This window comes from Phoenix dactylifera, chromosome 2 (assembly GCF_009389715.1).
Source record: "Phoenix dactylifera cultivar Barhee BC4 chromosome 2, palm_55x_up_171113_PBpolish2nd_filt_p, whole genome shotgun sequence".
Taxonomy (NCBI): domain Eukaryota; kingdom Viridiplantae; phylum Streptophyta; class Magnoliopsida; order Arecales; family Arecaceae; genus Phoenix; species Phoenix dactylifera.
Window position 1 is genome coordinate 16,525,549 of NC_052393.1, and position 13,586 is coordinate 16,539,134.

At 35.8% G+C, this 13,586-nt stretch overlaps 1 protein-coding gene across 1 annotated transcript; it reads left to right on the top strand.

The window, feature by feature from the left end:
* The first annotated feature begins 570 nt into the window (after window positions 1–570).
* LOC103702696 (SUMO-conjugating enzyme SCE1-like) lies at window positions 571–12,601 on the top strand. The gene is made up of 5 exons (XM_008785232.3): window positions 571–714; window positions 811–894; window positions 11,874–12,026; window positions 12,113–12,226; window positions 12,318–12,601. The coding sequence occupies exons 1-5, from the start codon at window positions 646–648 to the stop codon at window positions 12,378–12,380; spliced, it is 483 nt and encodes a 160-aa protein (XP_008783454.1). The 5' UTR covers window positions 571–645; the 3' UTR covers window positions 12,381–12,601.
* Window positions 12,602–13,586: the final 985 nt, after the last annotated feature.

The window sequence follows — 13,586 nt, forward strand, 5'->3', positions numbered from 1 at the left end:
CATATAGTATCAAAATTTGGGCAACTTCTTTATGGTGTTTGGGCATTAAGAAAATCTTAATTTAATTGCGAGATCCTGGGATGAGTAAGTATGGTTCTTATTTTTCTATTCTCAAATTAAAACCATTCAGGTTTTAAGGAGGATCAAATTCCCTCCTCTCTCTAAGTTGACGCTTCTGTCATATCCGAGAGAGAGAGGCAGTGCTCAGAAAAGAGAGCGCCGCAATTTGCAATATTTAGAAAGTCTGACCAACGTTTACAAAGAAAATGCTGTGAAGGTAACCAGCGGGCAAATTTCCACTTCAAGAATGGAGAAGCATCAAATGATCGATGGTGTAGAACCATGCGCATGGAACATGCATTACAAAAAAAAGATTCACCCCCAACCCTATCAACTCATGCTATCAAATCATCCTTCAATCAATTTGAATGATGTCATATTCTCAAGCCAATCGGAACACCGTCATGAAGAGTAAGGTCCAATTGGGAAGCCAATCCTTGACCGTTAAAAAAAACTTATATGTGTTTTAACTGCGGTCATTTATGAACCCCTAGCGAAAAAGTCCGGAGAAAATATTAAAAAAAAGGCCCGCAGCAGCCTTAAAAAAGGAGGAGAAGCCGGGTCGGCGAGAAGGGGAAAGAAGCAATGTCGGGAGGGATAGCTCGCGGGCGCCTCGCGGAGGAGCGCAAAGCGTGGCGGAGGAACCATCCGCACGTCCGTATCTTTTTCCTCTGTCTCTGAATTTCTCTCTCTTACTCCCCTTTCTCTTTCTTTCGGTGTTTGATCGCCCTTCCTTTGGGTTCTTGACAGGGTTTTGTGGCGAAGCCTGAGACCTTGCCCGATGGCTCCGTAAACCTCATGATCTGGCACTGCACCATACCCGGCAAGCAAGGGGTAAGAAGTCGCCTCCTCATGTTTTATTGTTATACTTCGATCTTTTTTTTCTCTCCTGATTTTGTGAAGTTCGAACTGTTTTGGCTAATATTACAGTTGCTATGATCGGGGTTTCTTGTTGTCTTTACCTATGTGGTGATTGGGGTTTTTTTGTTGCCTTTACCGAATTGGCTTTGCAGCTGTCTTGAATTTCTGATGAGAGTGGTTTTTAGTGATATTTTACTGGTACTGATGGGTCGGATTAGGTTTACTGGTAAGATAGCAAGTGCGTGCTTTTCTGCCATCGGAGATTTTTTTTTGCTGATCTATATATATTTTTTGGTGTTTTAATTGAGTTTTGGGTGGGAAATAATTTAAACAATCGGAAGGTTTCTAGAGGTTTGGGATTTGAGTGGCGGTTCTTTGGAGGTGTCGATCAGGAAACTGTTTGGATGGGCTAAGCCAAAAGGAGAAGGTTCGATGCACTAACCAGCAAGAAATCAAGTGGAAAGGATTTTTTTTTTAGGAACCGTTGTCACGAATGATTCTAGGAGTGACCATTCAGCGTTTATGGAGTCATGACTATGGAGGGAACATGCCGAAGCTGTCAGATATTACTGGAAAACTGTTGCTTTTCACAGACAAGCAGATCCGATCCCATAACTAGACCTAGTTAATTCGATCGACCTAATGAGAACAATAGGAGTATAAGGGGTTTACTCCTACTCAGATAAGTGATTTAGCTAATTGTCACTGAACCATGGGAATTTAACCATTCCCCCGCTTTTTTTTTTCCTTTCAATCTTCTTGATTTTCATCACCTTCAACATCTTTCTCTCCTTCGGCTGATGCATTCTGTGGCCAACTTTTGCATTGTTTCTCCATGGCCTGGGAGAGCTTAGCTCCACTAATGAATGGATCAATTTATTTCATAAATTTTTGAATCTATGGATCAAAATCATTAGCCAGATTCCATATATTGTGGGAAGAAAATGAAATTTCTAAGAATTTGTGATAGCTACTGTTATTTGCCACTGCAAGATGGCCTCTCATGGCATCTTCTATTTCTTCTTGCAAATTGGAAACTTGAAAGCAAGCATATTATTTATGAAATAAATTGCTTATCCTTGTGATAAACATAATAACTAGTCGAGTCCTTTATATTGAATGTAGAGCCAAAGTTGAGGTCCTCAAGATGATTTGAAGCATAAACATAAAATGCTGTTTCTTTGTGAAATTGTATGCATGCCTGCTAGAGTTAAGCTTCCAATATTTCTCCATTAGAACTCTTTTGGTGTGTCCTGCAGAAGTTGCACAGTATTAAGTTTTTGTTAATGGGCTTTTGGTAGATGAGATAACTTATTGTTGGCTGCCAAAAAACTTGGTCGATTAGGGATCCTTTGCAATTAAACACTTGAACAATGTAGGTCTGGTTAAGTCAACCAAGCATGATTAGGATGCTCTTATAAAAGACATGCTATGTTTACAAGGAGGGAAAATACTTTAGTTTGGGGTATTTTTCCTGTTTGTAAGATCTTTGCTTTATTGGTTATTAGATTGAAGAGCAGTAAGACTTTTTTTTTGTGTCTATATGTGACTTGGGTAGAGCAGGTCCGCATTTTTTGCAAGATAGGGTCATGGAGGGAAGGATTAGGAACAAATAAACTTAAGGAGATGGCTAGGATGTTGCTTGATACGGGATTTTGGGAACTCAGGGGGCTAAGGGGCCTAGTCTATTGTCGTCTGTTATTAGAAGTAGATAATGGGGTAGCTGTACGGACTGCAATACAAGCACTGCAGTTAACAGTTCTGCAGAGTATTAAAGCTAAGAGCTTTTAGTTCAGATGGATATATTTGGAGAGGTTTTCAACAAAACTTAGAGACTCTGGATTATTAACTCATCAGTATTGCTTGTATGTTATTCTTCTAGACTAGCTTCGGTTAACACATTTTTTTTATTTTTTATTTTTGGTTGGGGGGTAGGGTGGGGTTAGAGTATTGTGTATATGCTATCTTTTCTCTTTCTCCTAATTTTCCTCCTTTTCTTGAAGTAGCTATCTTATTGCTGCACAGCTAATGAGATAGATGTTCTTCCTTAATGCTATTTCTCTGTTTTTTTTTTTAAAAAAAAATTTAGTATACTTTTGTTGCATAAAGAGAAAAATCTCTTAGCCTACCTGTTGAGGGATGCACAAGGAGCAAACATCAGAATAGATGAAATATGCGAGTAAAGCTGCAGGCCTACTATCAAATTAAATTACATTTTACCAGTATATGAAACAACTACTCGAACAACATGCCTCAAAACCAATGTTAAATAATATGATCTTTAAGTTTTTACTACCTAAACAATTATCTTAGTAAGATTCAAATTTTCAGTATTATCCCTTATGTTTTCACTACTTATCAATGATTATGCAGCAACAATTATTTCACAAAATTCTTTTACATTAACATTTATATTGCAAGCAAATGTGTTACTAGATATTCAATTCATGAATAATTTTAATCCATTATCAAAGTTATGCTCCGATACTCCCATGAAGCTCAGCATGCCATTATCTTCTTGTTAGATAAAATTGATGTTCAATTTGGTCAGTTCTTATGAGCCTTAATTATATATATATAAAGCACTTTGTCCTAATGTTGCATATTTTTCATAGGCTAATGGCAGATGTAAGTAAACTGTGGGATTGCATCTTAACTTCAGTGGATTTCTTCTTGCTTTATTCTCTTGTAGTAATGCATTTTATGATCCTTTTAGGCAATAAACTTTAATGAAATAATTATTTTTCTATTGAAGTTCACATCATTCTGGTCTGAGCAAGCATCTTCTGATGGTATATGTTTTAGGCCTTAATAATGCATGTAAAGAAGATCTAGCTTTCATATTATTAGCCTGCTATTGTCTTTTATTTTATTATTGTCTATTTGAAACAGGTTTTGGTTTGTTGTGGCTTATCAATTCATGTGTCTATAGATATGTGTCAATAAACTTCAGAATGCAATGTTTGATGATAATGTGCTGATGGTCGTGTTAGGGAATATGCAGCTGCAAAGTTGGTAGGGGGTGTTCTGTGGCTGCTTGTATGAGTTGAAAGATAGAGACTTTATCATTGTATGAGAGAAAGCTAGTTCTTTGATAGATATTTTGCCTATTACGTAGTTGGCTCATGTAGGTTACTATACTGGCTCTTGAAGTGACATTCATCCCTTTGTGAACTATTGCTGAATTTTTTGATCAAGGCAAATTGTAGGTAATAAAGCAGCCAGCAGACAAGTAGGGATGGTGGAGTATAACCTTCCACTGTATACGAGGAAGGAACCAAAATGAAGAGTGAAGAAGGCAAGGAATGATTTGGAGGCATATACCACTTAACATCTTTTTAAGGAGGCTGAGTTGTTGACTTGTCCCTCAGATCAGACTATGATATTTAAATGATTGAATAGTAGTCTGGTTAAAGTTAAAGCGAGTTGTCAAGTTGACCTGGTTGCATGTTTTAGTGGGCCTTGTTTTGTAAGTGTGCTAGTAGCATTATGCTCTCCCTCCTTATTTATTTGCTTGAACCCTATAGTAGGATGGTTCTTTCCATCTAGAATTATGTTGAGGATGGACTGGGGTGTTCTAAGCACTAGAATATCCACTGAGCATTTACATGACCCAGTTTGTATTTGTTGGTTCAGCAAGGCTATTATTAGATGAAAACTTAAAGTTGTGGCTTGATCTCATTATCTGTAACTTGGGACAATATTGGGGAAACTGCAAGCTGCATAGAATACAGAAAAATGTTTGCATTATGCTGGTCAGCATGGGTTTCTTCCAACTATGAGTGAGTTTGCGTATAACTATCTATTAGAGGAGTGCTAGACCTACATTTTTATGTATATGAAAACTATCATGCTTTATGAATTGTGGCTGCCTCAAATTCTTTCTGGGGCCCCTATCAAAAGTATATGCATGGTTCATGTCCTATGTGGATGACTTTTTATGCATTAAGTGGTTAAAAATATATAAAAATATATAACTTGAATTGTCTACATAAATTTAAATTGATATCTGGTGTGAAGATATCCAAGCTTGATGAATTTTGATCTTATGTATTTTAAGTTTTATTGTTTGGTGCCAACAAGCGTCTGTAAAGAATCTAATAATCGTACCAGATATATGGCCAACAAGACTGGTGGCAAGATTATGGTGTCTTTAAAACCTCAAGAGGTAATTAGTGTGGAGGAAGGTTGTACTGTAGTTAAACTATATAGCTTCAATTGACGAAGAATTACAATGCTTCAAGCTTCCTAAGACTTGGAGGGCAGAAAGGGGGGATGCCTAACTTCCCGAGATCATTTGGATGAAAGTATCGTGCTGCTCAAATTAATTGTGAACCTGGCCTTTTAGTAGAAATAAATGGTGCAGAAGGATCCTAATATGACAAGTCTAGAACCTTTGGTGTACAATTGATGTAATTGTGCTGGTGATGGAGTATATGTTGCAGCAGTACTTAGCAGTAAGGTGTAGTTGTAGTAATTCAGCTTTAGTCATGTTATGCGTGGATTTTTCCTTTTTTTGGAGCTCCCTTCTACCAGCCATCTGGCATAAGCCAAGGATGTCTACAGTATCTGTTGGAGGGTTGACACCATGCACCATCCATTGGAGATAGACAGTATGTTGACAGTTGATCATAATATTTTCAATATTTACTTAGCAAAGCCTTTTGATTGGAGCTCTTTTATTGTCTAACTTTATCTTGATGAGTAGTTGTTTAGTTCAGTACTTGAGGCAAACATGATAATCTTGTTCTCCTTTGTTGTACTCTTCAGGTGTGCGTCGGTTACTGTTCTGATCATTTCATTATTTTGATAATGTCGACTAAAAATGTAGACATCCTTTAGTCTTGTGGTTGCTGGATTTTCTTTCCACTCTAGATTCTTTACAACACCATCGTCAAATATTTTTGTTTTTCCATTAATTTTTTTCCATTTGCTACATCTGCTACGACCATTTCCCTAATTGTCTTAATAGACATCATATTGGTGTCTAGAACTACAACGTTACTTTCACATGTTTCACTATTATGTACAAATTTCTTATCATTATTATCTGCATCCTATACTTAAAACTGACATTCTTGGGAAAGTATATAAACATAGCTTCCTTTCTGATCAAACATTTTGAATATTTTAATATTTATTTCCTTTGATTTGATCAAAGAGGATTATGATAGTGGATATGGCTGTTGAAAGGTTTGAAGGGTGTTGGATTTGTATGGCTACCCCAACGAAACAGGATAAGGACCATGAGCCTTGGCCAAAGGACATGCTTATTTCATAATGTGATATATTGGGTGCTACCATTTTCTTATTTTAGCTACTTTTCAATATTTCTTAAGTGACTATACATAGTTAAATGGAGTTTCTATGTTGGTTACAGCCATCGGTCACCTAGTCTTTTGGTTTGTTTAATAGCCAGGACTTTTATTTGGCAATCTGCATCTTTTGGATGTGTCAATAGTAAGAAAGAAAATTTCAATATTCAATTTGTGAAGCCTGCTGGCATGGTAGATTGTTCAGAATATATATATTATAAGTGAACCTTTGTAAATTACTTGGAATACTATCAATATTTCCTATGCAGGGAATAAGATAGCAGAGATGCACCGATTAATAGGAAAATAATAATATATTATAAGAAAAAATTGAGTACCTTTACTTGATCATGTTTTTCTTTTTGTTATTAATGTTTTCTCTTTCTGATTTAATTGTGCCATTCTCCTAACATGAAGAGAGAGAGAGAGAGAGAGAGAGAGAGAGAGAGAGAGAGAGAGAGTCCATGGGTAGAGAGGGAGTTGTGGGAGAGGTTATAATTGAAAGTCAATGAGGGGAATTTTATTAGGGTTTTGATGGAAGGGAGATTGGGCAAGTTGGAGAGTGAATTGGGGAGGGATAGAATGAGAGAAGCAAAGAAGAGAGTGATTAGACAGAGTGGGGCATTTATATGATGGAGAAAGAGAATATATGCTGGTGGGTTGGGTAATGGGTTATCAAGATATGAATGGAAGAGAGAATCTGATCCCATGTTAATTGGGATAATAAGGGAATAGAGAAAGAGATACAATGAGAGACAACAATAAGGTCTCTCTTTTGCAGATAACATGAAGAGAAAGCGAGAGAGGGCTTTTGTAGATTCGGATGTGGGTGCAATATATAGTTCTTTATTACCAGGTTTCCACATGATTAAAGTTGTTATGCTATAAAGTTCTTGTATGCCAGCTAGATAGTTTTTACTTTGGAGGGCAAATTTGCAGACCCACAGGCCCCAGCTTACCCTGTTTAATATAATGTGGATGAGTGATGTTTGTTAGAAACTTGTGACATGGTATCCAGTGTTGGGCACCTGATGCAATGACACTCAGACTTGAATTGTCAACTTGTAGACATTTCTTGCCATATATTGGATCACTCAAAAAGAAAGGCTTAGTAAAATAAAAATGATAATGCATCTGGTTTTTAACATTTGGCCATTTCTGATTTCTCAAAAATTCAAAATCAATTGCATTTTAATCTATGGAATTGTCAAAATATTTTGTTAACCTTTTTGCTTCTTCCGTTGGACAGTCATGTCTTTAGGGTTTAACAAATATCCTCAATATCCTAGAGATATTAGAATGATATCCATGAGTACCGCATTGATGTTAGTTGTTATTTAAATCTATGCTCTCATGTATATCCTTGTGATATGTTTCAGCAGATGGTGGCACACAATTTGAAATTTGAATGTTTGTGAGTTGAAATTTTGAATGTTGATTGTAGGGCCACGCTTGGTATTGCTTTTAAAGGGCTAAAAAGTACTTCGAGAGTTAGAAGCTCTTTTGGAAGATTTTGAAATATTTGGTAAAAATTTGAAATAGCTTTCCAGCTCCTCCAATTTTGAGCTTTTAGGCAAAAGTTCTACTTCAGATATACTGGGAGGTTGTTTTTTTGGATAAGAGACCTAGGTTCGAGTTTTGGTAATAATTTTTTTTTAAATAATTTAAAAAAACATATAAGTTAACAATACTTTGTAATAACAGATTTTGATAGTGTAACATAATAATGATATAATAATAATATTATTATAAAATGATATTATATTAATATCATATTATTACCATCATTGTTATTGTACCATAATAATCATATTATAATAATATAATATTTTATACTATAATAAGATCTTAATATAGTACTTTTGTTATATAGTAAAATAATAATATCATGTTGTATCATAATAGTATTATAAAAATATTGTTATATTTTTATAGTAAATAAAAATTATTATTATTTATTATATTATGTATTTTAAATGTCAGAATAAATAATTTAAAAATTAAGAATATTTTATAATAATAGTATTTGATATTATAAATTGTAAAACAATTAAAAGCACTCTATAATATCCTTTATTATCATCTACTGATACTAAAAGCACTTTTTTAAGATTGGCTACCAAACAAATGTTAAAGTTTCATAGCCTTCAGAAGTGTAGTTGCCAAGTAGCAAGCAACTTTTTATCTAAAGCTCTATAGGTAAAAGCTTTACTACGTACAACAATGCTAAACAAGGCCTAAGTAATTTTGATTTTTGCCGGCAAAGGTGGACATGTCTCGGCATTTATACCGGGTTTCTTTTCTACATAAACGAGCATCAGCAGTGCTTTACCTATTTTGTGAACTGCTTACCACCTTTAGAGTTCCTACTAGAACAGGTGTAAGCTGAAAACATTCTCATTCAAAGCTTATATATATATATATATATATGTTCTTTTCTTATCAACCTACACATACATGTACACTCGCTTGCTCACTTGCCAGTTTTTCTTGCTTATAAATTGATCAATTCTAGTGAACTCACGGGGTAACACCTTTGGGCATTTAGTGTTAGCAGGAAGCAGCCTTTGCCGTACAGAAGCATTGAGTTATTTTTTTACTGGAGTTTTTAGTTTTCAACGTGTGTGGTATCATATTTTATGGACCAAAATAAGATCAGAGAACATGGTCACATGCATGCATATATATCTTGCAAAATTGCAAGTGTATTGAGTAAAGGAAACTGTAAGTTCCTGGTAGCATGGTTTATCTTGGTAAAACAAATGTATGTAACACTATGGACAGAAGATAGAAGCCTTTTTGGTTCAGACATTTGGGCGACAGGTCTTTGATCATGGAGATGGATCCAAGTGTTGCTATGCATCTGGAGCTGATGTAAGAGCTGACTGGGAAAAAACATTTCAATGTAGGTTTTCTAATGGGGAATTGATGGAAACACTCCGAATATGTGGCAGAGAAACAAACACAAGCAGAGCGCATTAATATGCAAAAATCGGCATTCTGATATTAGCTTGCAGCAAATATCCCTAAACTGCAAGATAAATTGTCAGTTATGGAAGCATACTACAACTGAATGCGTCATTTGACTGTAGTTTTCTTGATTAAGTGCATGTGTTACTATTTCCTTGTGGCAGACAAGCAGTATAGGCATTCCTAAGAACTTTTTTTGATAATTGTCTAAGTCTTGACAACTAGAGACATGAAAAATACACTTCTTGGGTTCATATTAGTAATCTCGTTAGTTGTATGGATGCCACCAAACAAGAGTTATTTGAACTATGTGTAGTCACACAAGACTTAGCAGTTGATTGGGGGAGTAAATTTGAGCATTTGCTGCTTGATACAAAACATGCGCACCGTAGCCCCTAACCTCCTGGTAGGAGAGGTATCTTTTCCTGAAAATGTCAAATAAGGGGATTGTATAGTCCAAGTTGAAGATAGGATATTCATGATGAAGCATAGGCAATTTGGGCAAAGGAATTTTGATTTTTAGTTAGTAGAAGTCATGTATCTAAGTCATTAGGAGAAATCTAGATTTTCTTATTTTCTAGATATTTTCGTACTTAATTTTGGGCCTAATTTTGTAATATGTTTTGGAGCCATTTTTTGAGTAGGACTATCATGGAAGGGTCCTACTTGGATCCTAGTTTGATTAGGAAACTTTAAGATATATAAGGATTGTGTTTTGAAGAGATTTTCAGGAATTTTATGTGGGGTCCTACTGTGTTACAAATTTCATTGTTTTAGGAAAGCGTTTGTTAGGAAATTGTAGGGAAGAGTTCTTGTTCTTTTAGAAGTCCTATTTTAGGAGTACTAAGGCATTCTAACTTTTATAAAGGAAGGGTTTGTTGTAAACTGAGTTCAGTAGTGCATAGTTTTATGGAAAAAAAAAATCTAGTTTGTTTCTATATTCCTTCCAGTTTATTTCTTTTCCTTTGGTTGTTTGCTTCACCCCGAGGCTTGTTTTTTGCATCTAGGGTGTTACATTCCCGTTATGCAGATTTTTCTGCACCTTATCTTGATGTTTCATTTCTGATCTGAAAACACAGACCTTATAAGTTGTCAGAGGACTGGTCTAGCGCCAGATTGGTAAGAACATGAAAGAAGTCTGAGGCTGTAAATTGAATTGCCAGTCAGCCATTATTGCAAGAAGCTATAAATAGATAGGATGATAGTAGGAAAACTTAAAAAAATGTAAAAATTGGATGAAATTTTGTAATAATAAAAATATGGATTTTTTTTGCATGAATATCCTTCTAAAAATTTAAATTTGCGTGAATACCCTCTTAAAATTTATATTTATTTCTGTACCCTCATAAAATACTATTTTTGCACAAATGCCCCTAATATAACAGTTCTTCTAACACCGTTAGTAAAAACCATATTTATTTTAATTAAAAATAAAATAGAATTTTAAATTATTTTTTTGTCCTCCATCGCGATCGTCTTATAAATGTTTCTTTTCGTACATCTACCTATTAAGGATATTTTAGTCATTTTAATTTAAAACCGTTAATTTTTTAATGGCATTAGATGGTGTGGGTACATATGCAAAAACAAAGGTAAAAAAGGTAGAATAATAAAACAAGTGTTTTCCGAGGGTATACACGCAAATATCAATTTTGGGAGGGTATTCATGCAAAATTTGATAATAAGGAGGTATTCATGTAAAAAATCCTAAAAATATTTATGTATCATCTATAAGACAAAAATGATAAATTATGAAAATTTATCATGCGTGCATGCATATGCGACTATGCAAATATGTATGTGCATATATACTTTGTATGGTCCAACAAGCCACTAGCAAAGGCTGTTTGGAAGGTTGAAGCTCTTGCTTCAGTTGTTTGAACAAATTTATCATGAGTCAAAGTTGTGAGGTGACCCAACCCTCAATAGCTAGGGGTGATGAGTTGGGCTGGTTAACCAGGCTGACCTGCCAGGATATTGAAAGATTGATAGAAGAATCAATTATCTGAATAGCAGACGTTATAATCCCTAATGATGAGGAATCTTTGCTGGAGCCACAGAAAAATTCTTATATCAGAAGTTAATGGCAATAAGAAGAATAAATGCTCTGAAGGAGGAAGAGTTTATCCTCTAAGCTGAAAGATGTTGCAGATTTTTTGCAAGGGGCTGTTAGAGATCAATGTGGAAACTCTGCCTGTCGTTGGGTCAACAGGAATATGCTGAGTTAGTTTTACAATGTTTTGCCAAGAGTGGGAATAATGAATAGTCTATGCATGTGGAAGGATTCATTTAAGATTCACAGTGGGTGGGTGAAATATAACTACTGGTGCATCAATTATGTTTTCTTCTTCAAATTGTTAGATCTTCCTGTTGAGAGGCATTTTAAGGTGTCCATGCTACTGTTTTATTTCTTAAGTAAGATCTTTTGACAACATATATTTTTGTTCCTTTTCTGGATGTAGAGTGCTTTTGAGATATAGCTTTGATGGCATTTTAATCTTCTGCTTCCTACCAAGTGATATTGTAGGTCTTTCTGCTTTCTAATTGTTAACTCTCCCCTAACACTTCCATTGGACCTGATGCCATTGCTACCTTTCTTCCTGCTTTGTGAACCTTTATTGAGAGAATTAAATGGAAGCATGAATGCCCTAATTTTTGATGCTGCAGACTGATTGGGAGGGTGGTTACTTCCCTCTGACACTCCATTTCAGTGAAGACTACCCCAGCAAACCTCCCAAGTGCAAGTTCCCGCAAGGTTTCTTCCATCCAAATGTCTACCCTTCTGGAACAGTATGCCTATCAATTCTTAATGAGGACAGTGTAAGTGAATAAGCCATGAAGCCAGCTTCAGACCATTGTCAATGTAGTTTGATCACAGTGTTGGATCACACAATTGTTATTTGCAGGGTTGGAGACCAGCCATCACTGTGAAACAAATTCTTGTGGGAATACAGGACTTACTTGATCAGCCAAATCCTGCTGATCCTGCCCAGACTGATGGTTATCACCTATTTATCCAGGTCTGTGGATTAATAACTCATCTTTGAGTACATTGGCAGCTTCAATTGTTTCTATTGATGCATCAATTTATATGAACTATTGAATTTGCAGGATCCAGCAGAGTATAAGAGACGGGTTCGACAGCAGGCCAAGCAGTACCCCCCGCTGATCTAATATTGCCCTAAAGTGGGGAGTTGATGTTGCGCATCTGTCAATACTCGTATACTTTTCTTTTGTTTATGCCTGTCTGGACTGGACCATAAATGTTAAATTTGGTTGCCAACACCTCTGTTATATCAACTTGCTTGTTCGGTTTGGTTCAAACTTTTACTGATATCGTTGTTCATGGTGTTTATAAAGAGGTTCATCTGTGATTCTAATGTTATTTTGATGCAGTTGGTTTGCTTGCTGCATTTTTTAGTTGGCATCATTATGGATTGATGATTAGGAAAATGAATTAAGAAATTGGCAACCACATTTAGAGAACCACCCTCTCAGGAGTCAGTACCCTTAGCTGAACTATGACCCATATGATAATTTGACTTTTATCCTAGACATTGATTCCTGTTTTCACAGAATCATCTTTCGAAGTCATCGCCCTGGACGGTTCACAGAAAATAGTACACTGATTGTCGGTTGATGTTAGCATCATGGTCATTGGGAATGGGCTGAATGATTTCAAGGCATTAAATATCATCTGTTCAGGAGCAAGATGGACACTGTTATCTAGACATACAGCCCCCCCCCCCCCCCCCCCCAAAAAAAAGGGGCATCAAGGATGAAATGTCAATTAAGTTCATGAAGTTTCTGGCATTTAAAGTTGATTACTGGTTGCTTTAACCTTCTTTAGAATGGAGTGTCAGCCTTCCAAGCCAGCTACAAAACTTCCATTTCGAGCACCGAAGTATTCTTAAAGCTAGTTTGAAGACTTGGGGAGGTCGAAATGGTTACTAGTCCAAGAAATCAATCTGATGAGGTTTCTCCTATAGATTGGTGAAAGTCATCTGCAAGTTCACTAATTGGTGAAAGGCTGCTTAGATTATATATTTTATGGAATAAGTTTGTTGGTGACATTCCAAATGCATATATGATGACATTCTTGCAACTTAGGGGTGCTCCAAGCAATGATTCAATCGGGTCATTTAATACAAGTCGTATCTCTTGAAAGGTCTCATAATGATAATCCCCAATCCAAGCTAAGACAATAACATTCAGAGATATGTGGTTGCCATGATTCTACCATATCAAGTATTTGCTCTGTCACATAAGCTACATGTCTCGTCAGCTAAGAATCTACATATCAAAATTTTACACACGTCATCCATCTAAAAAGTGATTTGGGTTTGGAATGCATCGTAATATATTGTCTCCTGTATATCA